This window comes from Cuculus canorus, chromosome 3, assembly GCF_017976375.1.
Source record: "Cuculus canorus isolate bCucCan1 chromosome 3, bCucCan1.pri, whole genome shotgun sequence".
NCBI lineage: Eukaryota > Metazoa > Chordata > Aves > Cuculiformes > Cuculidae > Cuculus > Cuculus canorus.
In genome coordinates this window covers 37,213,092-37,237,467 of record NC_071403.1, presented here as the reverse complement: position 1 = coordinate 37,237,467, position 24,376 = coordinate 37,213,092, and the positions used below count along the sequence as shown (strand labels likewise).

Sequence of the window (24,376 nt, the reverse complement as noted above, 5' to 3'; positions counted from 1 at the left end):
CATGAGATGTGCTTCCTGACAATCAGGAATCAATTTGATAATGAAGCTGTATAATACACTGTGTTTTGCCACTGTTGTCATGGATATGAGGGTTTTTTTTTTCCTTTTTTTCTAGCAAGACACTTGGAGTTGTACTTTCTTTCTGGAGAATATTCTCTTCGTATTTCTGCTGGTCTGGATGTTTCTAACAAAGATGTAAATAATTTACTTAAAAAGGTATAGATGAACTTTCCATGCCTTATTTGTCACTACTGAAACGTTACGCATTAATTTTTAAAAAATGTTAATAATTATGTTTTCAGATTCGACTTTTAAATGAGTACCAAAAGGAAGCTCCCTCTTCCTGGATTCGTTATCCAGAAAAGTATGTCACATTCTAAAACCCATCACTGTCTCTTAATTTAATAATTTTTCATGTGTAATTAGATGCATATAATTTTAGCAAAATGCTGATTACAGGATGCACAGAAGACCGGTCAGTGATAAGGGGTGGTTATAAATAGAGAGAGGGGAAAAATGGAATACAGAAGTTGTGTAGGAGTAGTCATGGGTCATATTAAGCTGTTAGCTTTTGAGGTGCTGTAAGTGCTTTTTAAAAAGGATAATTCAGGTGTTTTACAAAATAAGAAATATAATGAAATATAGAATCATGTAGGACAATACACATGTATGTTGATATTAGTTTCATTCGTGGTCATACAAAGAATTAATATCCTTACAAGATCAAGTTAAAGATAACTTTGTTCATATTTATGATTTATCTGAATGATGAAGTTTTAAAAAGAATTTGTTCCTGAATATTACTGGTGGAAAGATTTAGGTGATTTTAGTTTTCTGTTCATTTGTTCCTATTTGTGTCACAAGGTACATGGAAGAAGTAGTGGAGAGTACTTTGTCACTTTTGTCAATAAAACAGGAGCCTAATCATCCAGATTTTTTGAGTCCAGTCTACTTCTTGGCTCTGCTAGATATCAAAGCAGTATGGTTTAAAAAGTGGACGGTAAGCAAAAAAAACCCAAACCCAACCAAACAGCTCATAACTTGTTCATGTCTGACATATATTTTGGAAAGTGATTTATGACTATTATTATCACAGACCCATTGTGACCTGGTTACAACCTATAATGATCACTGTAACTAAGACAGTACTGGATTTTTTTTTTAGATATTTATGTCCTTTGCCCTTTAACGCTGCCCTCTCCCCTGCATTTCTATTCAGTTACTCTTTTTCTTTACATTTCTGGGAACTTGCTGCAGTTCAGGACTTCAGTGATTGATTGACAGCCATCAAAAGATGCAAGTATTTTTCTGGAAGAAGTGTTGAGCATGAAAGTACAGTTATATATGTGATTTGCTGCACACAACTTGCTAAACTCCACTGGACATTAGACCTTTTTGCAGCTTTCCATGTGTAAAATTATGATTTAGAATATACATGGCAATGTGAAAACATGTCGTCTTAACATTTCAGTGTAGTTATTGCTTTTCTGTTTATTGAATGTTCTTCTACATATTCTTCTGATGACATAATTTTTTTTTGTCATCTTAAATGTACTGCAAACAGAAGTCTCAGTTCAGTATAATACTAGTTTACACAAGCTGGAGTGCAATGCGTTGTATATGTACTGTGCACTGGATCCCTAATGGAACAGAAGCAGAAATAATTTCTACTTTTTAATTAAAAAAACCCACAACCCTTGCATGTTTGAAGCTGACATTATGTCTTTGTCATTTTAGCATGCACATTACAGCAGAACGGTGGTATTTAGGCTTTTGAAAAAGAAATATAAATCTTTGGTAAGTATTTCCGAGGGCTAATAAGCTTGCAACTTGTTCTTGCTTTGCATGTTGTAGATTTAGCATGTTTTTTCCTTTCTTCCCTTTTGTCAGAGCTGTTCCATGTTATTTAGCTAGGTGAGCATTTTTTATTTTTTTTTTTTTTAAATTCTCTGTACTTAAATGACTCTTTGTTAATTGCAAAGAAGGGTACGTGGCCAGCTCTGGGAAAATTTGGATGTTTTATAGCAGGTGTTTAATCAGAATTTTTATTTATTAATTTCTTATTTGTATTTGTATTTAGAACTATTTCTGGCAATGTATAAAAATAGCAAATGGTACGTGAAAAAATACTGTTTATGCTGAATTTGTTTTCTTATTGGAAAGAGACTAAAAAACCACCGTAGCATTCTTTTCAGATGTGATATGAAACCTTAAGGATGCAAAGTGTTAGCAAAATAAATCAAACTGGGAAAACATCTTTAGTAATGGGCGTTTTAATCCTATCACATCTTTTCTGTGGGAAGATCTCTTCGTTGGGGTGGAATTTCATTATTTGTGGTAAGACCAGTACAGATATGAGATCTATTCATATAGACGGGTCTTTGTAAAATCTTGTAATATAAATGAAGTGTAATGTAAAATTATGTGACTGATAAAACCTTACAATGGGAGACAAAGATACAGGCAACTATAAAAGTCGTTTGTCTAGTTTATCTGTATGCATAGAACAGAGCATAGAATAAAGCATGTTCCATACAACAGAAAGATGGTAATAGGAAGTCCTTGCAGGGTAGTGTAATCTAATTTATAAGCATAAACATCTGATTAAGTATTTTTTATTACGTATATTTGTATATTTTATTTTCATTTTTGAATAAAACTTAGCAGCTCCAAACTGTAATAAATTTAAATGTGCTTCTTTGTTCATGTGCTGTATTTGTGATTCATTTCTAAATCCATGCTGATAATCTTAAAACTTTTATATACGTTGATTAGATGATAATGCTATGATAATGGTACAACATTTCTGCAAATAACAGTAATAGCACTGATGGCATCCAACAAACTTACAGTTTAGTAAGTGTAATCAAGACAAAGTTTTTCACACGTGGAAGATGGAAATATTCCATATTAATGACAACATGGCAATCACAGATTGCCACTAACTTCATAAAATACTTCCATGTTCTCTGTACTCTCTTTCGTAGAGTGTCCTAATGCTTATAAAGCTGTTAATATAAGAATATAATAATGGCAGTGTGTTTTAATAGCACTTTAAAATTTTGCTTCCTTTTGTTTAACCCATTCAAAGCATTGAAACATAAGGTAATTGCAATGAAGTGGATATTTAGTTCTTTTATTAGAGGACAGTATCTAGATACTAGAGAGAATGACTTAATTGTAGAATATCAGGGGTTGTATTATTTTGTACTTTTTTACCGCAGATTAATGCAGCGGTCCAGCAGTGCCTTGATTATTTTGAATTTTGCAAGACAACAGTTAACACAAATTCCAGAGTCAATGACTACTCCCAGCAGCATTGTAGTGAGTATCCTTGCATGTTTTGTATTATATGCACATACATTCACATTCTCTAGGTCTTTGCGCATGCTACTTCAAGAGGAAGGCATTCCATCTATTCTTTTTCTTCTCAAACTATTGTATGTCTGTCTTTCAGGAGAGCAGTAATAGCAGTGGTTAGTTGCTTAACCTGTCTGTGATAGTATACAAAATGATCTACCTACATTGCAGGTAGTAGCTAGATACTATAGAGTAAACTAAAAGATTCAAGTTCTAATTTTTTGGTTTTATTGTTCAAGGTGATAAGCAGAGCTTTTCTTACACTGGACCAGAATTGCAGTACGCCTATTTTGTTCATTCACTGTGCCTTTTAGGAAGATTGCTGATCTATAAGCAAGGCCAAAATCTCTTTCCAGTACAGCTGAAAACCAAGAAAGGTAAGGAGAGGGCTGAGGAAAATGGAACTTGCTGTATGTTTACAGTGCAGTGCTGTGGACATCACAGGTCAATTCCCTGCTCAGCAATTAGGTGTCTGGAAACATTCTTTTTCCTTGGGAGGAACATCTACTCATTGAGTGCTTTTGTCATTTATGGATTATCTGTATAACACTATTCAAACAGTGATCCATTGGTGTTGGTTGCTTTTTTTCTTTCCCCTACGTGAGTAACAACTTCACCATCTGTCTTCTTAATAGTGTCCTTCTCAGCTTCATAAAGAGCAACCCTTTTCTCACAAATTGGCGGATTTGTTAACATAATTACATTAAGCTTGGAGCAATAGTTTCAACCTGTGTTTAGCTACGTGCTTGTTTTTGTTTCAGACCTAAGAAAAAGTTGTCTGACAGCTTGTCTCTTTTCCAGTTGTTTCACTTAATCTCATAGTGTGTCCAGAGAAGAGCAACGAAGCTGGTGAGGGGGCTGGAGAACAAGTCTTATGAGAAGTGACTGAGAGAGCTGGGGTTGTTTAGCCTGGAGAAGAGGAGGCTGAAGGGAGACCTTATTACTCTCTACAACTACCTGAAGGGAGGTTGTGAAGAGAGAGGAGGGAGCTGGCCTCTTCTCCCAAGTGACTGAGGACAGGACAAGAGGGAATGGCCTGAAGCTCCGCCAGGGGAGGTTCAGGCTGGACATCAGAAAAAAAATTCTTCACAGAAAGAGTCATTGGGCACTGGAACAGGCTGCCCAGGGAGGTGGTTGAGTCACCTTCCCTGGAGGTGTTTAAGGAACCGGTGGATAAAGTGCTTAGGGACATGGTTTAAGGGAGTGTTAGGAATGGTTAGACTCGATGATCAAGTGGGTCCTTTCCAACCTGGTGATTCTCTGATGATTCTATGATTCTATAGCCACGTAATGCTTTTCGCTACAGCTGTCTATATTCAGCATTCTCAAACTTTGGCTGCCATTGGTTTCAATGGAAAACATGATAAAATCGCAATTGGCTAAATTGGGAGCCAGATCAAGCCTTATAAGTTGATCATGAAATACACTGTTAGAGTCTCAGGCACATGCATGTCGTTTGCTTTTTCAGTTGTATGTGGATTGGTTTTCTCAATAAGTCAAATACATATTTAAAAAGTATTTCCCTTTTCTTTTTTTTTTTTAATAGATAGTGTATCCATAACTGATCTGTTGGTATTATTTATTCAGCTTACTTATTACTCTCCCAGTTACCCAAAGACAGCTTTGGCAGTGCATACAGGTAAATGTTTGTTTTTAGTATATGGTAATATATATATAATTATAACAAGGCATATGGTAACTTCTTTTGCAGTTTTTAATTTGGGTCTGTTATTTGTGCAGATTTTTCTCTTCCCTTCCTCCCTTGCCTTTCCTTCTTCCCTCACTAGCTGTTAAGTGTGTGCTTAAAAAGGTTTTAGTTCGGAAGCTTCTGCATAAGCCATATAAATATGTTTAAGTTAAAATATAAACTATATAAATATATAAACTATAAATATAAAATGTACTACTTTTTGTGTTCACCAGACAATTATTCTCCAGCAAGCCTTGTTATGGAGATTCTTCAAGTATTTTGTGATCAAACAGGATGTGCTGCTGAATGCTTATATAAGGATGCAGTGATAGATGCACTACTTGATCCTGTTCAAAGTTTACTGAATGGCACAGAGGTTTGTAGTAATTTTCCAAATAATTTTTAAATCTATAGGATATTATATTTTTTCTTTTTTTTCTATGTAGATTAATTTAGTCACTAGGTGACTTCTGTGTTATTTTCTGCATTAGCTCTTATACTATGCCTTAATAGCATAGGCTGACATGATTGGTCTGACAAGCTTCGTTTTCTTGAAATCTTGGTGGCAAAAATCGTTCTGTAGTGAGACTGTTTCTGTAGGAAAATAACATTGCTTAATTTTTTTTCTTACAAAGTTTTTGTGTGTCTTTTGGATATTTCTTGGATACTTACTTGCTCTACCTGCTATTTGAAAGGCAACCTACTTTTATTCCTTTTTAAATTCGGATGGCAACTTGAAGTTAAGTGTTCTCTATAATTAGTACAGGTAAAATATGTAATTCTTTATGGAAATTATTATTTTCCAGATTGAATTGGTAAAAGGAAAATTTTGGGTTTTTTGTCTTTTTCTTAAGCATACAAAATTTCTAAAAATCTTGGGAGACATTATCTACCATTAGACACTTGAAAGTCAAGTTACAGTTTAAGGCTGTCGTATTGTTTTTCTTTTGACTGAGATGATTTAATTGATATAGGTGACTATAAGTGTCAAAACAGAGAAGCTAAGGGTCTGAAATGCCCATGGAAGAGCCTGACCTGTCTTAGATAAAGAGTCTTTGGGAGAAATCAATGGCTGAGATGAAAAGTTTTGAATTTACTTCCCAAGACTCATGCCTGCAAAGACGGTGTGGGTGTGTAACTTAAATACCTCATCTAGGTTCTTAAAGTTGATTTGTTTTCAATGTGCTTCTGATTTTTTTTTTCAGTGCAATTTCTTTATTTTTCTAAAAGGTTCTTCATATTAATCCCTGCAAATGTGTTTACCTATTCAAAAACATTCCAGTGGTATTTGAAAAGATTAAACAATCAGTTTCCAAGTAAATATTTAAGGTATGGCTTTCTGTAGAGCTTAAAATCAGAGTTCTGCAAAAACTTGATCAATAATTTAGCTCTTCTCTGGGTATTTGTACTAAGTAAAGTAGCATTACTTATACATTTTATTGTTGGACCATCTGTGGATGCTTTTGCAAGATTAACACATGAAGTTGTCTTGGTTTGGCTACACTGCAAAAATTTAGTGCAAATTTTTTGAAGTGCAAAAATGACTGAGCTTGCATGTGCTTCGAACACTGATAGTCAAATTTAAAATCAATACTAAGGCAGTACATCATTGATTTGCTGTGATGCCTATGTAATCCCGCAGTTAATATGTAGAGTCTCTTGCTATTCTAAAGCATATACAGCAATCTCCTTTATTATACATTAATAGATAAAAAATAAATTATCTCAATGTTTAACAGTTCTTCCCTTTAATTCTGCCATGCTAATCTGTCTTTCATAGGTAGCTGAACTGTTAAATTGTAGGCCCTCTTGTGACCTTGTAACTGCTCTTTTTAAAAAAATAAAAGTCATGCTCAGGAATATTTAATGCGTAGTAGCTGTAGTAGATAGATTATGTGTTGTTAATCTGGAATATGTTATATTTGTTCTAATGAAAAAGCAAATTGTTTTGTATTGCATCTGGCAAACCGAAAGCTAGAAAAGGTAGACCAAGTCAGAGTGACCCTTGTCCTCTATTACAAGAATAGGAACTGGTTTTGTTTCCCAACCAAACCATTGGCACTTGTTAGACCCCCAGGAATCCTAATGCTAGACTTTAATACTGGGCCATCCCTGTCTCAAAAAGAAGGCTATGAGCATGCACACATCTTTCTTCAGTTGAGTTTGGGGAGTGGGGTAGCTCTCTCCTTGGTTGTATGGTGGGCCTAATGAGCATAACGAATGCTGTTATTTTACATTTAAACTCTGAATTCCTCAGATAAGTGCAAGTCTTACTTGCCTTTTAGGCTGTGTATCTGTAGTGGAGAGGGGAGGCGAAACTCAGTGCCTTTAAGCAGGGGTTGTCAGAAGGATCAGTTTACAGGCAGCAGTAATGGCCTTTTGAGCTCTGCAGCCTATGAATTGCTGCTGAAGCATAGCTGCTGCAGAACATTGCATTCACATGTTAAATAGACAAAGTACCACGTTTTTGAGTTTTTCTTGGTGTTGCACAGTGAATAATGTTCTTGAAGAAACAGTGACAGCACAGTATGTTCCTTTCTTAGAATCCTGAACAATGATACCCAGTAACATAAAATTAAAAACTGAGGCAGATTTTTAACCTTGTGTATCACTGAAAACTTTAATTAAAAAAAGAAAGTCAAAATGGTGTTTTTTTCACATGGGTTTTTGACCACTGTCTTTAGTAGTAAATGCCTTAAATTTTGAAGTGGAGTTCCTCAAGGCTCAGTACTGGGTCCAGCTCTGTTCAATGTCTTTATCAATGACCTGGATGAAGGCATCGAGTGCACCCTTAGCAAGTTTGCAGATGACACTAAGCTGGGAGGAAGTGTCGACCTGCTGGAGGGTAGGGAGGCTCTGCAAAGGGACCTGAACAGGCTGGACTGCTGGGCCGAGACCAATGGGATGAGGTTTAACAAGGCCAAATGCCGGGTCCTGCACTTGGGACACAACAACCCTATGCAGCGCTACAGACTGGGGGAAGAATGGCTGGAGAGCTGCACGGAAGAGAAGGACCTGGGGGTGCTGGTTGGCAGCCGACTGAACATGAGCCAGCAGTGTGCCCAGGTGGCCAAGAAGGCCAACGGCATCTTGGCTTGTATCAGAAATGGGGTCACCAGCAGGTCCAGGGAGGTTATTCTCCCTCTGTACTCAGCACTGGTGAGACCGCACCTCGAGTACTGTGTTCAGTTCTGGGCCCCTCACCACAAGAAGGACGTTGAGGCTCTGGAGCGTGTCCAGAGAAGAGCAACAAAGCTGGTGAGGGGGCTGGAGAACAAGTCTTATGAGGAGCGGCTGAGAGAGCTGGGGTTGTTTAACCTGGAGAAGAGGAGGCTGAGGGGAGACCTTATTACTCTCTACAACTACCTGAAAGGAGGTTGTGGAGAGGAGGGAGCTGGCCTCTTCTCCCAAGTGACAGGGGAAAGGACTAGAGGGAATGGCCTGAAGCTCCGTCAGGGGAGGTTTAGGTTGGATATCAGAAAAAAATTCTTCACAGTAAGAGTCATTGGGTACTGGAACAGGCTGCCCAGGGAGGTGGTCGAGTCGCCTTCCCTGGAGGTGTTTAAGGAACGGGTGGATGAAGTGCTTAGGGACATGGTTTAGGGAGTGTTAGGAATGGTTGGACTCGATGATCCAATGGGTCCTTTCCAACCTTGTGATTCTGTGATTCTGTGATTTATTTTTCCTCTGAACAGTATATAAAATATAGACCTACCTGCAAGGGAAGAAACCAGAGCTGAAGCATTTTAAAAATAATTTTATCTTCTGAGTTCAGCTGTCCTTGATGAATAACACAAGAGTAGAAAAGACTTAGGCAGTGGACTTCAACTTCAGGAGACTGGGGCTTTATTCCGCATTCTGACCTACTATATATTTAACAAGGGTTACTGAGAACAGTAATCCCCCTCTAGCACATCTCACTGTTGACTCCACTGTGTTTTCCCGGTGTGGGGTAGGGAGAAGCTTCCAAAGAGGACTGCTCACTTTGAAAACTGTCCTTTTTCTTTGTAAGTACATTTGTGTGCTGTGTGAGAATTACACTCTGATTATATCATGACCCAATTATTGAGGCATATGGACTGTAACAGAGTTTTGGTGAACAGCTTTAGGATACTGCCTAAGTCCTGCAGATTTACAGCTGCTGTCTAATGTCAGGCCCTCTGCACGTCCCCCCATTACTTCCCCTCCCCTGGGCTTGGCAACCTGGGCTCAGGGCCAGCATAGGTAGTAGTATGGGTGTTCAGCCTTGAAGAGAGATGTTTGTGAAAGCTCTGCTGGGAAGCTTCAGTAGAGATCCCTGGAGTGATGACTTACTAACAAGCCTCACTGTGAACTCACTCTGCCTTCCACTCAGGAGCGTTTTTTAAGCTGAGATTCTTGTCCTTATTCCTTCCCAAGTACTGTGTGGAGCAGCATGGAAGCCTAGTGTTCCGTTGATCTGAACCCTGACCCACAGACATGACTTCTTCACTTCCTTTGCCTCAGACCTGCTTTGTCACTATAGATCCAGTTGATCTATAGTGACATTGTGATCATCGTGCTGTGTTTTAGCCTGGTTACTGTGCCTGGAGCTTACATTGACTCACTGACTCGGCTTCTTGGCTTAACCTTGGACCTACCTCATCGCTGTGGAGGAGATGTGGACTGTAGGGTGAACCTAATTACTGTAATTGGATCTCATTTGCTTACCTTGCTTGGGAATGGTGGGACTGCCCACCTATCTGATAGCAAGCAATGTCCCTACCTGCCTTGTTATCACACTTAATTCTCAGCTTCTCATCCCTTGCAGAGCATCCTGCCACTGCTGCTCCCTGACAGGTTCTTCATGGAGTACCCATATTCTGCTTGTCTACTCTTGGAGTATTGACTTCACTTATTAATAAGCAGTTATCAGTTTAGCATTAATTCGGGTAATATGCTCATTAGTAATGGTACCAGACTGTTTGATAGCTGTCTGAATTCCAGTGTTCATTGTTCAAGTCTGCTTGATTATAGCCTAGTTGTGTCTATATAGTACTCTGATGTAAAGAAGAAATTGGCAGATTGCTTTGCTTCACCTTCATGATTCCAAAGCTGTTTGGGCTTACTGCAGCCTAGAAGTGAGGTGAACGTAGAAAAATCTTGGGAACTAGAACTCCATTTCTAGCCAAAGAGTTGCTAATACATATACAGCAATGAGGGAGTTAGCATGTTTCTCACCTTGATTCAGGTATTGCTCATATACCCCTAGATGGCATATCAAGAGCTTTTCCAGTTCGTGATGGGAAAGGACAAAAAGTAGTTTAGAGATGCCTGTTCTCTATATCTGGGCAGTCACTGAACTTCTGCCAAAGAAGTGAAAATTATTGCCATTTGTAATGGAGGTTTCTATGTGATGGCTTTTGAACATAAGCTGTTTACTTATTTTGTTTAAGCCCGTAAGCAATCATCAGAAAGGTGACCTTCAGGTTCTGCATAGATAAGCCAGATTTGAATAAACAGCTTTCACAAAAGCTTTGAATCAAAACCATTTTTTTTTTTGTTCTTCCAATTAGGTGCATGTAAATTGTCTTGAAACAACTTTAAGTGATGTAGCTGATATTTTGGCAAGAATTGCTGCTGTAGAAGATGGTCTTTCTCTTCTTCTTTATGGAGAAAATGAAAAATCTGCCAAAGAAGGCAGGTAAGACTGCATGAATGCATAGCATTAGTGAGTACTTTCAAGAATTACGTTAGCTTTATGAAACTAATTTTCTCTTTTCTTTTATCTATAGTGTGATGTGTTTTGTTTATGTTTGGAGTAAAATATCTGATTTTCAAGTAAAGTAGGAAGTAATGTATTAGGGAGACATGTATAACCATATGAAATGACAAGTAAATAAATACTTTTATTAGATTTCCATTATTTACTTGCTTTTCTTATTCATATGACTGCTTTCTTTGTCTGAATGTAGTTCCGTTATAGTCATAGTGCTGCTGTTCAGGCCAAAGGCCTCTTTTCTCTATTTTTTGTTTGGTTTTTTTTCGAGTAAATATTAAAAATCAATCTAAATTATTGAAAGAATAGATTTAATGTACCAGCCACTTTTCAATACATCTAGTAGGGATAGATCTTGTATCAGAAGCTGACATTTGTAATACCGTACCTCACTTATTATCTGTGTGATCCTGTGGGAAGTATGTTGTTAACTGATGCTAAAACTTAAAACAGGGCAGTAAAATTGAGACTAGCCTTTAAATATATCTAAGCTGTAGGTTATGGAAATGTATGGTATGTGGAGGAATCCCAGAAGTTGCATATTTTTTAAGGGGTGTTGAAAGTAAAAGGTAGTATGTTTTTGAGAAAGAGTTGTCCTTTGCATTGCAAGCCTTCAGAAGGAGATCTCGTATAGGAAAAAAGAAGAACAAGGACAAATTTTGCCTTGTAGCAATATCCTTAACACTGGTTAAGCAGAAGCTAAAACGATTGTCATGTTCCTCTTCCCACCTGGACTCCTATAAAACACACAGTCTCTGTAGGTCATGGCTGTGTGGACTGGATGAAAGACAATGTAGCTAAAGTAAAACCACTTGCTGTACATTTCTTTTCTTCCAGCTAGTGTTACAATTTATTATATAGGCGGCCTCTCCATAATGGGTCCTAGTTTCTTTTCATAGTTTCTTTTCCCCTAGAAAAATTTAAATAAGTTTAGTCAGGGCACTTGTTTCAAGGCTTATTAATGACTGAAAAACAGACATTTAAAAGTGTTATTTTATTTCTAGGCCTACAGCTGTTCATATAATTGCTCAGTTTACAAAGAAGCTTCTTCAAGATGACATTTCTCTTTTGTCTGGATCTGAGAGTTTGCCAGTTCTTAAAGGAGCTTTCATTTTTGTATGTCGTCAGATGTACAGAACTTGTGAAGGCTTGCAGGTGCTTATTCCTTATGGCTTGCATGAATCTCTTGGAGAGGCCTGGAAAAAGGTAAATATTGTTAAAGATTGAGAAGACTGGAAAAAAAATCTTACTATGAGGTTCAGCTTATGTAATAGCTCTTCTTTGCTTTAGGTTGCTTTTATTTAAGTTGTGAGATAATGCTTGGAATGTTCCAAAAATGAAGTTCTACTTTTCAAATTGTCCTTCTGTATGTGAATGTAGCAGAAGCTTAGTTTAAGACTTCTGTACCTTAAGATTAAACCAGGAACTCTCAAGATGCATCAATAGACCTATCATTCATACATAACTTCTTAGTAAATATTGTCCTTGATGCTAGAGGCCACCTGATGTCATGACAGCCAATGACGTCACAGATCTGGTTTTCACTCTTGGTTTGTAATATTTTGATAGGAAAACCTCCTGAGATATGGTCTTGGTAATTTTTAGATTAAACTATTTAATTTTGGTGGGACATACAGAGGAAAAAAAAGGAGATTCCAAATATTTTACTGAAGTAGTTAGATACCATAGCAATATTCTCAAGAGAACATAATGCGAAGTGCCAGGCAGGAGCTTTTGTCTTACCTGTGTACTTGGATATCTTCTGAAGTGTAGAGTCCATACTTCAACTTCAGTTTGATTGCTAGTCTAATGTTTTTTCTCTGTGAAAAAGCTTGGGTCCAACAGTACTGTATATTCTGCTTTCTGTTGTAAATATACTGAACAGAGTATATGGATCTCTGCTTGGTGCTAGACTTCTATTTTCGTTGTTCTGATAGCCATATGTCATGTAAAAATTCTTATCTAGTATGATAAAGAATTAGTTAGGATGGGAATATTACAGCAGATGCTGCAAGAGCAATTTTCAAAAATTTCACAGTGAAGTGAAATTCAAACAAACATTTGAATCATGAAAAGAGCACTGACAGCATTTAAGTAAGTGTAACATACAAGGCTTCAACTTTGGCGTCCAGCTAAACTGAAAGCATATTTAAATATAGGTGTTAGAACTGGTAGTGGAAACCCAAAATTTAGCTGTACTGTTTCACTCTATACTGAAGAATGGCACCATCTTTTTTTTTTTTTTTTCCAATGATTGTAAAATATTTTAGTAGAGAAGGATCAGACCAAACTGGAATTAAAACCCAGCTAAAACCCTAAAGATTCTTTTTGGAGGCAAGGAAGCAGGAGAGAGTTTGAATGCAAGGAAAAGAAAAAGGAGACTATTCTTCCTGTCAAATGCTGTATACTTTTATTATGATTAGAAATTTTAACAGTATAGTCACAATGTAAACTGAGGCAGAAAATATCAAAAGGACAGAACATGAATAGGAGAGACTTTAACCATCAGCCTGTGGGTATTTCTCAGTGCTCTCCTATATGGAGGATGGGGATGTGATTAGTGGTAGCCAGCATGGCTTCACCAGGGGCAAATCCTGTATGAGCAAACTAGTGGCTTTCTATGATGGGGTGTCCACATCAGTGGACACGGGAAAACCAACAGATGTGATCTATCTGGACTTCTGTAAAGCCTTTGACACTGTCCCCCACAACATCCTTCTCTCTAAATTGGAGAGATACAGATTTGAAGGGTGGACTGTTTGGTGGATAAGAAATGGGTTGTATGGTCATATTCAGAGAGTAGTGGTCAACTGCTTGATGGAGATCCATGACAAGTGATGTCCCTCAGGGGTCTGTACTGGGACCTCTACTGTTTAATATCTTCATCAATGATATAGACAGCAAGATTGAGTGCACCCTCGGCAAGTTTGCAGATGACACGAAGCTGAGTGGTGTAGTTGCCACACCGGAAGGACGGGATGTCATCCAGAGGGACCTGGACAAGCTGGAGAAGTGGGCCTATGTGAATCTCATGAGGATCAACAAAGCCAAGTGCACGGTCCTACTCTTGGGTCAGGGCAGTCCATGGTTTCAGTACAGGATGGGGGATGATGTGACTAAAAGAAGACCTGCGGAGAAGGGCTTGGAGGTGCTAGTTGATGAGACCTTCAACATGAGTTGGCAATGTGTGCTCGTGGCTCAGAAGGCCAACTGTATCTTGGGATGCATCAAAAGACGTGCAGCTAGCAGGTCGAGGGAGGTGATTCTGCCCCTCTACTTCTGTCTTGTGAGACTTCACCTGGAGTGTTGTGTCTAGTTATGGAATCCTCAATATAAGGATACGGAACTGTTGGTACGGGTCCAGAGGAGGGCTACAAAGGTGATCAGAGCGCTGGAGCACCACCCATACAAGGACAGGCTGAGAGAGTTGGCGTTGTTCAGGCTGGAGAGGAGAAGGCTTATAGTGACTTTCCCAGTACCTGAAGGGGGCCTACAAGAAAGCTGGGGAAGGACTATTTACAAAGGCATATAGCGATAGGACGAGAAGGAATGGCTGTAAATTGGAGAAGGGAAGATTTAGACTAGACATAAGGAAGAAATTCTTTACCATGAGGGTGGTGAGGCACTGGCACTGGTTGCCCAGGAAAGCTGCAAGTGTTCGAGGCCAGGTTGGATGGGGCTTTGAGCAGCCTGATCTAGTGGGAGGTGTCCCTGCCCATGGCAGGGGGGTTGGAACTAAATGATCTTTAAGGTCTCTTCCAACCCAAACTATTCTATGATTCTATGTCTACCACAGGCAGACTGTTAGATGCTTTTGATGGGCATTTCCAGTTAGTTGCTCTAAAGCACCACAGCATTTTCACGTGCACAAATGACTTCTCTGTGCATTAAAATTGTTTATTAAGGCATAGAACAACATTTAGACAAATTGTTTTGACACATACAGGATAAGTAGGCTGAATGTGTCAAATATAAAAAGAGTTATGGAACATTTAAATGAAAATTCAAATTCTTCGCGTAACTTTGGGTGTTAAACTGCGACTGAAGTGAAATCCACATATTCAGGACTTTAGGAATTGACGAGATAGTTCAGGGAAGTCACATTTTCAGCTCTGCCATCCTGATTACTTCTTAAATTCTTTTCTGTCATTTTTCAGTTTTTAAACTTCTGCAGTTTATAGAATATTCTACCATTTATAGTGTAGCAAAAGTTGTGGGCTTTGGTGGGCTCTATCCAAGCAGTTAGTGACAGTTTTGTAATGGATAGACTAGTAATTTTTTTTCCTCCTATTTTATACATCTTCTGGAGTTTTAAGACTGATAAAAACCCAACTCTTTTCTTGGCAGATTCTGCTGGAATTCTGGGACAGAATTTGTACAGATAGTAATGAAAGGGGAACTTGATAGATCCAACTACTTAAATAGAGAAATCTTTTATTAGATCACGTTTATAATAGTGGGCAGTCATAAATATACTTTTTTTTTGAATGGTGCAATATGCTTATTATCGCTAGAAATATTAACCAGCTTGAATAATTAATCTTAAATATACGGTGTTTTCACACCAGTTATTTTCAAATATCATTTAAATTAGAAACTTTGTCAAATATAAAATATATGTTTACTTATATCTGTTTCTATTGCTCTAGTTATATCCGTACCAATATAGATAAATTTATATAATTTACAAATAAATAGAATAGCCAGAATTACTTAATAGTTTTGATACTGAGTTGTTGACTTCAGAGGCTGTTATTTCTATTATTTGTGACAGAAGTGGAATAAACAGTTGCTTTCTGATTTTTATTTTATTTTATTTTATTCTATTTTTTAATTTTATTTTATCATATAACGCCAATTTTTTGCTTTGAGAGTCTCCATTTAAAGAAAAAAAAATATTTTGAAAATTTTTATTAAGAAAATGTAGTATCTTTAATATGGTTTATACCCAATGAAAAAAAATAAAAATAAGCTTTTCTGGACTAAAAATATAGTGTAATGGGGTATTCTGTGCCAACGGCTAGGCTACAACCTGCCCACTGCTATTTTTTTTATATATATATATATCAAGGGAAAAAGCAGAATCTGGAGTTTAAAAATGGGGTAAATAAACAGTAAGGAAGTATTTATTCATTTTCTTATTCCACAGACAAGTTTACTTTCAGAAAGAGTACCCACTCCTGTAGCTGGTGCGGACTCAACTTCATCAATAAGTCTAGAGTCAAAAAGCATGTAAGTTGATGCTTAATATATGCACATACACAAGTATGAACACGCACTACCACATTATCCATAACTGAGGTATCTTATAGTCCTGTCTTTTTTTTTGCCAGAAGTGCAGAGGTAGATAGAGGGAATGAAGTCATCCTTGCATAGGTCTCAGTAGAGTAACAAAATTGTTCTTGACCTTTCGGGACTTTCTTGGCTTACAGACTTGTGTCTAATCTATATAAAATTGACTTATAGTTGATTCTCTCTGACTACAGAAATTGGTTTGAGGAAAATGTGAGTTAGAAAGCATAAAACAAAATAGGTGTTTATCTTATGGCTTTGATGTGGCATTAATTTAAAACACTGTTCTGCTGAATGGTATCTACTCCTTCAAACACGTAGCACGATTGGCATCATTCTGACTGAAAGCCTAACACATATTAAGAGAAAGGCATAATTCCTTTTATACTAAAACTTTATGTCCCTTTATAGGTGTTTGCATGCATCAAGATGAGAAATATACAAATATTTGTGAGCCTGAAGATGTCGGATGATGATGATGATAGTGCAGAATCTAGTTAATTAAGTAGATTCTTTTTTATACTTTACCATAGATTTCATGTGTAATTTGCAAATACACCTCGACAGCTATTGCTCTTCTCTATAGTTGTGGCATGTGAATTGTTTACAGCAATTCAAATCTAGTAGTAAAAAGAAATCTAGGGATGCAGAGCTCTGACTGGGATTGCTGTCACAAATAAATACCATTGACATAAGCTACAGTTTCCACCTAGCATCTAGATTTTTCATTTAACTGTGGAGCAAGATATGCTGATTTATTTCTGGGTGAAGTTTTTGCTTCTGAACATGACAGGGATTCTGCAGGACAAGTGATGGGATGCTGGATGACTGCTATGAGAAAAGCAGCATGCTGTATGCTGCCTGCTTGTGATAGGCGTAAAAAATGGGAAATGAAAACTAGGGATGAGAATCCAGTAAGTAAATGCTTTAGAGAAGAAGAATCACAAGAATCTAGTGATACCTGCAGGGATTGTACCCTGTCAAAGGTGGTGTAATTGCTTCATTTTCCTTTTTAGGGTATAGAATATTTTGTAAGGCAGAAGGTATCGTCATACTTTATTCTTGCAATTGCTCTTCATCTTGCCGTGTCTGTAGGAAATATTTTCCATTTACAGCTGTTAGTACATGAAACTGTTGTGTATATATAGGACCTTATTTTCATAATTCTGTATTAGTTTCTGGCAGGAGCCTTATTAATTATTCGTAATGTTTTTACATTGGTGAGAAATTCTGTGCCCGCTCTTGCCAGTTTGTAACTGCCATATTAATAACTTAAAAGACTTTGTCTAGAGTCAGATAATAAGTACATTTAAGGATGGCATGGGTCTTTGGGTTTTTCTGTTATATCATCTTTTTTTTCTCTGTTTCTACTTAACCTTATTTTTGCCAAGATGAGTTTGAATGTTTGTACCAAATACAGTCTAATACATATTTTAACTCTCCCAACTGCTTTTTCTAAACTAACATAGAGTAAACATAGAGTCCATCAAATGGTGTTGTCAAAGTTAGAAATTGTAGGTTTTTTTTTTTCATGCTTTTTACATATCACTTTAAATTATTATTTTGCTACTCTTACAGTTTGTTACGGGAAGACACTTTGTTAGATGCCTTGCTAAATTTTTCTGCCACACCCAAAGGACTATTTCTGCTTCATAGTACAGGTACCGTGAATGACTGTGTGAACTTTATGTTCAGAAGTTTATCAAAAAAACTACAGGTAAGCATTACAGAATTTGTACAGTTTTTCTTTCTTTTAATGATTATAGTAAAGAGGAAAGAAAATAATATGTAAATAAATACAGAAACCAATCTGTCACTTATCTTTTGCAAAAATGAACTGAAAATGTAGCTTATCTTCAATGTTGTCGCCTCACTGATTTAAGTTTCTTGGAAGCTACTCATTTTCAGAATATCAGACGTATGCTTAGTTTTTCTGACTTTTTACTTTCAAGTTTAGAACATTATGAAAAATGCTTTTTCTTATTTTCTTCTAAGTGCAAATTTTTCTAGATCAAATTGGTAGGTGATGTTGAAATCTAAATATGCTAGACAGTACTTGGAATGTAAGCAAAAATCGGGTAAGATACATTTTAGGAGAAAAAAACATGATGTTACAAACAAGCTATTAAATGTGCAAAAGACGTAATACTAACATTTGTATTCTTTGCTGATGTTGCATGTCTCAACCGTAGCATTGTGCATTTGAATATTGATAAGATACTTCATAAAGTTTGGTTTGGAATCTGCCCCTGGTAGGTCTGTAGACGACATTACCTATGGACTGTTAGAGTCTAACCATACAGTGGAATAAATTCTGTAAAAAAAGTGTAGGAAAGATCAATATTTAAGAGGTCATTTCAGAGTTTCATGGCCTCTGAATAACTAACACTGTGCTTTTATATTTATTACTAACAGACAAATGAGTATGAAGAGTTTGGTAATAGAGTGATAGTTACACAAATAGCAGCAACACCAACAGGTGCAGTAGCTCTACAGAGTTCAGGTAAATGGAAGAATTAATTTATTATAAACAGTTGCATAGTGTCTTGCATATTAGAAAAACACTGTGAGAAAGATGTTAAAAAATATGAACTAAGTGGAGTAATTGCGTAGTATTAGCAAAGACTGCTTAAGCGTCTATTGATTTCTTCTTGATGGATTTTTTTTTTCCAAATTTAAGTCATTCCTTTATCTTGATGATGCAGGGTTGTTTTTTTTCTTCCCTACATTACGCAAAATCTTTCCTTCGTTGGTTTGAGTTTCCAGAAGTTTCCTGGATGAGCATGAAGACATATCTGTTAAAAAAATAGTTTGCTGAAAATTTGCAGATGTTTTTAATAGATCTACAGATCAGAATGTATAACTGTTGATTTCTTTAATCCATATTTACTTTTCCATGGTTAACAGCTGCTCAGTGAGTGAGGAACTGCAAAGGCCTGAATGTCATTGGTGCTTTCATACAATAGTGAGATGGAATTGAGATTGTTTGAATTGACATTTTTTCTCATATATCAACCTATATCACAAAATCCCTTCAGATTCATTCTTAGATAACTCAACTATCGCCATACCAACCAATGGTCTCGGTAGTTGTTATTTTAAAACTAGAATCTTATCAGTGAGGTAAAGCTGCCATCTTAAGTTACTTAGCAAGCCCCTCGGGTACAAAAGTTCCACATATTCTCTCTGAGTGTCTAGAAGTGGCTAGTGTATAATAAAAATGGCTTGACTGGAAGACTGTCAAAAAGCAGGCAAATTATGCCAGTCAAGGAAAATGAGTGTAAGTTACTTATTGTTTATGCCTTTGGGATCTTTCAGAAAGCAGGGAACAGATCTACTTGAGGAGTAACCCATCTGTCCTGCTTAAGGTTCTCAGCCAAGTTGCTTCTTGTGGCCTTGGGCATCAGAGACAAATGGTAGACCAAAAATAGTCAACATTGATTTTTCAGCCCTGAGGGGAGGTTGTGTAATGTATGTGAAGTTTGTGTTAAGCCTGTAAATTACGAGACTCTTTCCTCTTCTATTTTAATATTTAACATTTGAAATGCTTCTAATAGGGCTTTACTTAAAAATATTTTTTTCAGTCCTTAACTTCTCATAGTGATATGTTTTCATTTATTAATGAGTTATCATAAGTTGGTATTTTGAAAAGCATAGAGCCAATGCTAGCTAAGCCTTGAACTGTAGAAGATAACTTGTTCAGGAAAATCAGCAGCTCATTTGTGTGTAAGATACGTAAATATCATCCTACTCTAGTATAATAGTCTTTGCAAACTGTTGCAGTAGATTTTAGACCGAACATAAGCAGACAGCCTTAGAAAGGTAATTTGACTAAAGGATTGAGAATAGCAGGAGAATAACCCTCAGGCAGTCTGTCTTATGAAATTTGTAGAGAATTTTGAGAATCTGAGTTAGAATTGTGGTGTAAAATATTGCTTAAGATTAAGATTGTTTTTCTGTTATTCTTGCCATTCTCATGATTAGAACAAATATTTGTCTTAGGCTTTATAAAGGCACTTGTGACCGAATTATGGGCTCTTTTGGAGTGTGGAAATGATGATTTGAGGATGACCCAGCCCAAATCTACTCCAGTTGACCCTATTGACCGAAGCTGTCAGAAGGTGAGAAGCTACTTAGTCATCTATATTGACACAGAAAAATCAGTGCTGTGTTTCATACAGGACAATACATGCCCTTCTGTAAATTTTTGTGACTGTACCTGCTTCTTGGCACGCGGGGTAAAATTAGTATAACACACTAGTCGGGTAGTGACTGATTGAAAGGATTCTTGTGTTTCATCACAGGTCACAATGCCAAGGATCCATTAAAGTCAATCTGAAATAATAAATAACAATCATGACAAAAGTGAAAGTCTTTAAAATACTGGCCATCAATTCGTGTCCTGATCACTGTAGTAAGATTAGGGAAAGTGGTGTTTTACAGTATGTTGTGTCTCTAGATTTTAGAATCATTTGATAATGAAAATATTATAATTTTCAAAATTTCTTGTACAATTTAATAGATAATACATGCTCCACTGCCCATTTAAATGATATATTTACCTGCTAGGGTTTACAGTCTTGTTTTGGGCAGCTCTATGTCAAGTTCAGCCTACAAAGAAGGATAAGAGCAAACTTAAAGTAAATTGCAAGTAATTGTTAAGATTTATTTAACATTTATTTCATTAATTTAATATTAACATTATGTAACTGTTTATCATTCCCTTTTGTCCTTCTCCTTTTTTATTTCTCTAGTCTTTTCTGTTCCTGATAAACGTACTCAGTTACCCTGCAGTTTTTGAGCTTCTGAATAAACGAGATATACCAAATAAGACAATGTATTCACTCCGCGAAGTGCCAACAGATATTATTGTAAGTATAGTTTTCATTCGGAAAGAAAAATAAATTCTTCTGTGAAGACTTCTTACCTGTGAAAATGTTACTATAAAAATAGAACAAGTTTTCTTACTGAAGGATTTTGAAATTTTCTGCATTTTGTATTATTTACAGCATGAGGGCAGTATGTGCACATATCACTTCATGTTAACCTAAATTTTCATTTTGAAATCCTAAAGATAATATAAAATTTGATGCTTAATTTGAAGGTCATCTTTCCTGGCTTGTGTTAGAATTGTGGTATTCCATGGAAAAAGACATGACATATGTAAACACCTCTGTATATGCATGCAGTTACGTGCTGGAAAATGTCAGAAAATTATCTCTACTTGTATTTTATATAGTATTGCTTTATCACACTATCTTTGGATTTAAACAAAAATTAAACAAAATCCAAACAACCAGACAAAAACCTTCAGGCTTTCTTAATATTAGAAATAAAAAAAATCATTAATTGCAAAAGTTACTGATTAAGGCATATTTCAGTCCTAAGAAAAATAATATCACTATTTCTGTATTTAGTTCATCCAACTGCTATCCATTAATATTTTTTCCATCTTCAAAGCATGGAAAAATTTAATTTGTGATGTTGAGTAGCAGTTAAAATTACCATTTTTTGAGTTGCTCTTGTGTCAAAGTGTTTGTTTAGCATAAGCTCTGGATTGGTGATAAGTTATTTAGACACAGTAAATCATAATAGTGAATGTTATGTTTGGAAGGGATTTTTGTAGTTCTTTTTTGTAATATTGTTTTGATGATTTCAGGAGGAAGCGGGAAGATAAATTTCATTTTTCCCATCCATTCAGTGTTAGTGTGTCCACCAATAGATAGTTCTGTTCGCTCATTGAGTTTCCCGAGGCAGTGGGAGAAGGGGAGGCAGTTGTGTGTTGAAGTTAGTTCTGATTTGACAGTTTTCAGACTAGTATAGTTCTTAAGTAATGTTTTTTGTTACTTTTGAAAACCTACATTGTTTTGGCTTTTGAGGCACTTTGATACGTTGATGGAATTCTCTAGGTTTCCAGAAGCAGTAATACTAATACAATTCTTCAGAGGTCCCCGAACAGTTATCGGTGTTTTGGAAGGGATTCGTCTCCCTTAACTACTGCACAGCAGTGGGCTTTCTAAGCCTGAACTAGACATCCAAGATTATGTTGTTAGCAGAAAGGAAATATTCAGTTCATCTAATGTTAATTAATTTGTCTAAGTGTAAGTAGTCACAAAATTCCAGAGGTTAAGCAGGTGTGTAGATTATTATTCCCATGTTTTTGGCCAGTGATTACAGAAAGCTAAAGAGAAAAAATTTGACTGGATGTAACTATGTTCAGAAAGCAAAGTAAAAGCAGTTATTGGCACCATTAGAAGACCTAACTTCTTCTTGAGCTTACTTTTTTGTTTTGCTGAATCGTGTCACATTGCCACAGAATCTAACTTGTAATATTTAATATTTGATTACAGAACACAGAACATAATTGTCTTTGTATGCCTTTTTTTTTCTTTGTATTTTTGGCAACTAGTTCCATCACTGAGTGGACAGATTCAGTTGGGCTTTTACTAGTTCTAAGAGTTGACTAATCGGGTTTTTATTTTGTGCCCTTAGGAAAAGCTTTCTTAATATAGGCCAGAGAGTCTCTGAGACTATGCTTCTTAAATGTGGGGAAGGGTTTGGATTTCATCCAGATTAAATAAAGCCTGTAAGGACTTTGCAGTTTGTTTCTTCTGACGATTGCACAGTGATCTCTCTGAGGTGATAACATCAGTAAATGTTTTTATGCATTTCTTAGTCTTTAAATGAAATTATTTCTTCAGAAGCAGTTGGATATGCAGTGAGCCAGAGAGGAAGATAATTAGGTTGGATTTGTGGAAGAAGTGGGAAGCAGCCACAGGTTGTTGTATATTACATGAGTTGCTGTAGGATAAAAGATGTAAGCCTCAACATCCAAGCCAGAATAAACGACCGTGTTTTGAAGCATGTAGTACTAACCCTTTTTAGAAAGAGTATTATACTAAAGGATTTGCTGTTCTTTTTGTTAAATAGATATATACACATTTCAAACATATAAAAAACTGTTAAACATTTTTGTTTTGGTTTAACACTAAATAAAAAGTAGGATACTTGTTGTGCTAGCATCTTTTTATATGCTTAGTGATTTTCTATTAACTGACTTTTTTTTTTTAACCTTCTGTAAGGTTTCTTTTTACCATTGACTTTTATGGTGGAAAGCATCTTCTTACAGAAATAATTTCAATGTGCATTTTTATAATTGCTTTCATTTTGTAGTAAACATCTCTATGAAACTATTATGTGCATAAACTATAAAATCATACGTGAGTTTTTTACATTTGTCTTCCTTTGGCAGGATATCATTGACAGGCTTATAATTTTGAATTCAGAAGCTAAAATTCATTCCCTATTCAGTTATGAACAATCACATATCTTTGGTCTGAGGTAAGATGCTTGTTTTTTTTTCTCTGGTCACATTAACTAAATAGGATATAACATGCTTGGATGTGCTGCTTCTGATAAGATCACATTGTTTGGTTTTATTATTCATGAAGGTGAAATTCCCCCTTTTTTTTAACATAAGAAGATTAAAGGAAAAATGGCCTACAAAATGAGAATAGCAATGAGTCTAATCTTATTACTTGTAAATGGATATATTGTAATATGATAAGCAGTAACAGAAATTGCGTGTTGTTATTTTGCCTAGTTGATTGAAAAGAACATGTGGTACATCCACTCTAGTGCATAAAACAAAAATCACACCAAAATACTAAAGTAAAAAGAAGTGGATTTTTACTATTTTTCTATTTTTATATCAGTTTTGTTTATCCATCTACTCAAATTTTTTTTTATATTGTATTGGTTTAATTGTCACCAACTTCACCAAAACTTATTTTTAGGAGAGTGCTGTTTGATTCCAGATATTTCTAGAACCTGAAGAAACACTTACAATATGCTCATGCTGACATGCTCGTGTTTTTAAATAATAACAACTGTTTTGTAATATTTTTACATAGAAATTACTTTCTCCATTTTTTTCTGTTTTCCAGATTTGAATATATTAACCCTTTACTTGACATTTTTTTATGAACATATTTTGTGCAGTTGAAATAAAGGATCTACTGCATTGGACTTCATAACACGGAAAACTTTGATAACCTTGCTTGGGGAAGATATAGCCCAATTGATTACTTTCTGCCATGTTAGCTTTCTGCAGCTGTATTCGTACTTTGATGTCACAGTAAAATTATTTCATACTATGTATGAATAACCATAAGATAGAGTATAATTTGCTGATAAGGATGAGCATGGAAGAGGTGAACAGTGGCAGAATTTGGAGTTGGGAGATACATGATTTTGTCTTATAAATGAGAAGTTATAAATGCTGTTTTGGGGAAAAT

At 36.1% G+C, this 24,376-nt stretch overlaps 1 protein-coding gene across 10 annotated transcripts in view; it reads left to right on the top strand.

Moving 5' to 3' along the window:
• The window catches only part of TBC1D32 (TBC1 domain family member 32), a 90,984-nt gene that overhangs the window by 11,266 nt on the left and 55,342 nt on the right, over positions 1-24,376 (top strand). For 9 of the 10 annotated variants that reach the window (XR_008449102.1, XR_008449103.1, XM_054062265.1 and 6 more), the window contains 16 exons: positions 116-216; positions 303-364; positions 865-1,000; positions 1,738-1,797; positions 3,225-3,324; positions 3,600-3,737; positions 4,907-4,999; positions 5,284-5,426; positions 10,585-10,712; positions 11,792-11,993; positions 15,937-16,019; positions 17,658-17,796; positions 18,495-18,582; positions 20,082-20,200; positions 20,834-20,950; positions 23,332-23,420. Coding sequence is in view for 8 of the 10 variants with exons in the window: in XM_054062265.1 (XP_053918240.1) it covers positions 116-216; positions 303-364; positions 865-1,000; positions 1,738-1,797; positions 3,225-3,324; positions 3,600-3,737; positions 4,907-4,999; positions 5,284-5,426; positions 10,585-10,712; positions 11,792-11,993; positions 15,937-16,019; positions 17,658-17,796; positions 18,495-18,582; positions 20,082-20,200; positions 20,834-20,950; positions 23,332-23,420 (1,798 nt within the window). In the remaining 2 variants the exon portion in view is untranslated. The remainder of the gene's footprint in view (positions 1-115; positions 217-302; positions 365-864; positions 1,001-1,737; positions 1,798-3,224; positions 3,325-3,599; positions 3,738-4,906; positions 5,000-5,283; positions 5,427-10,584; positions 10,713-11,791; positions 11,994-15,936; positions 16,020-17,657; positions 17,797-18,494; positions 18,583-20,081; positions 20,201-20,833; positions 20,951-23,331; positions 23,421-24,376) is intronic. The other variant, XM_054062263.1, reaches the window with a different exon arrangement.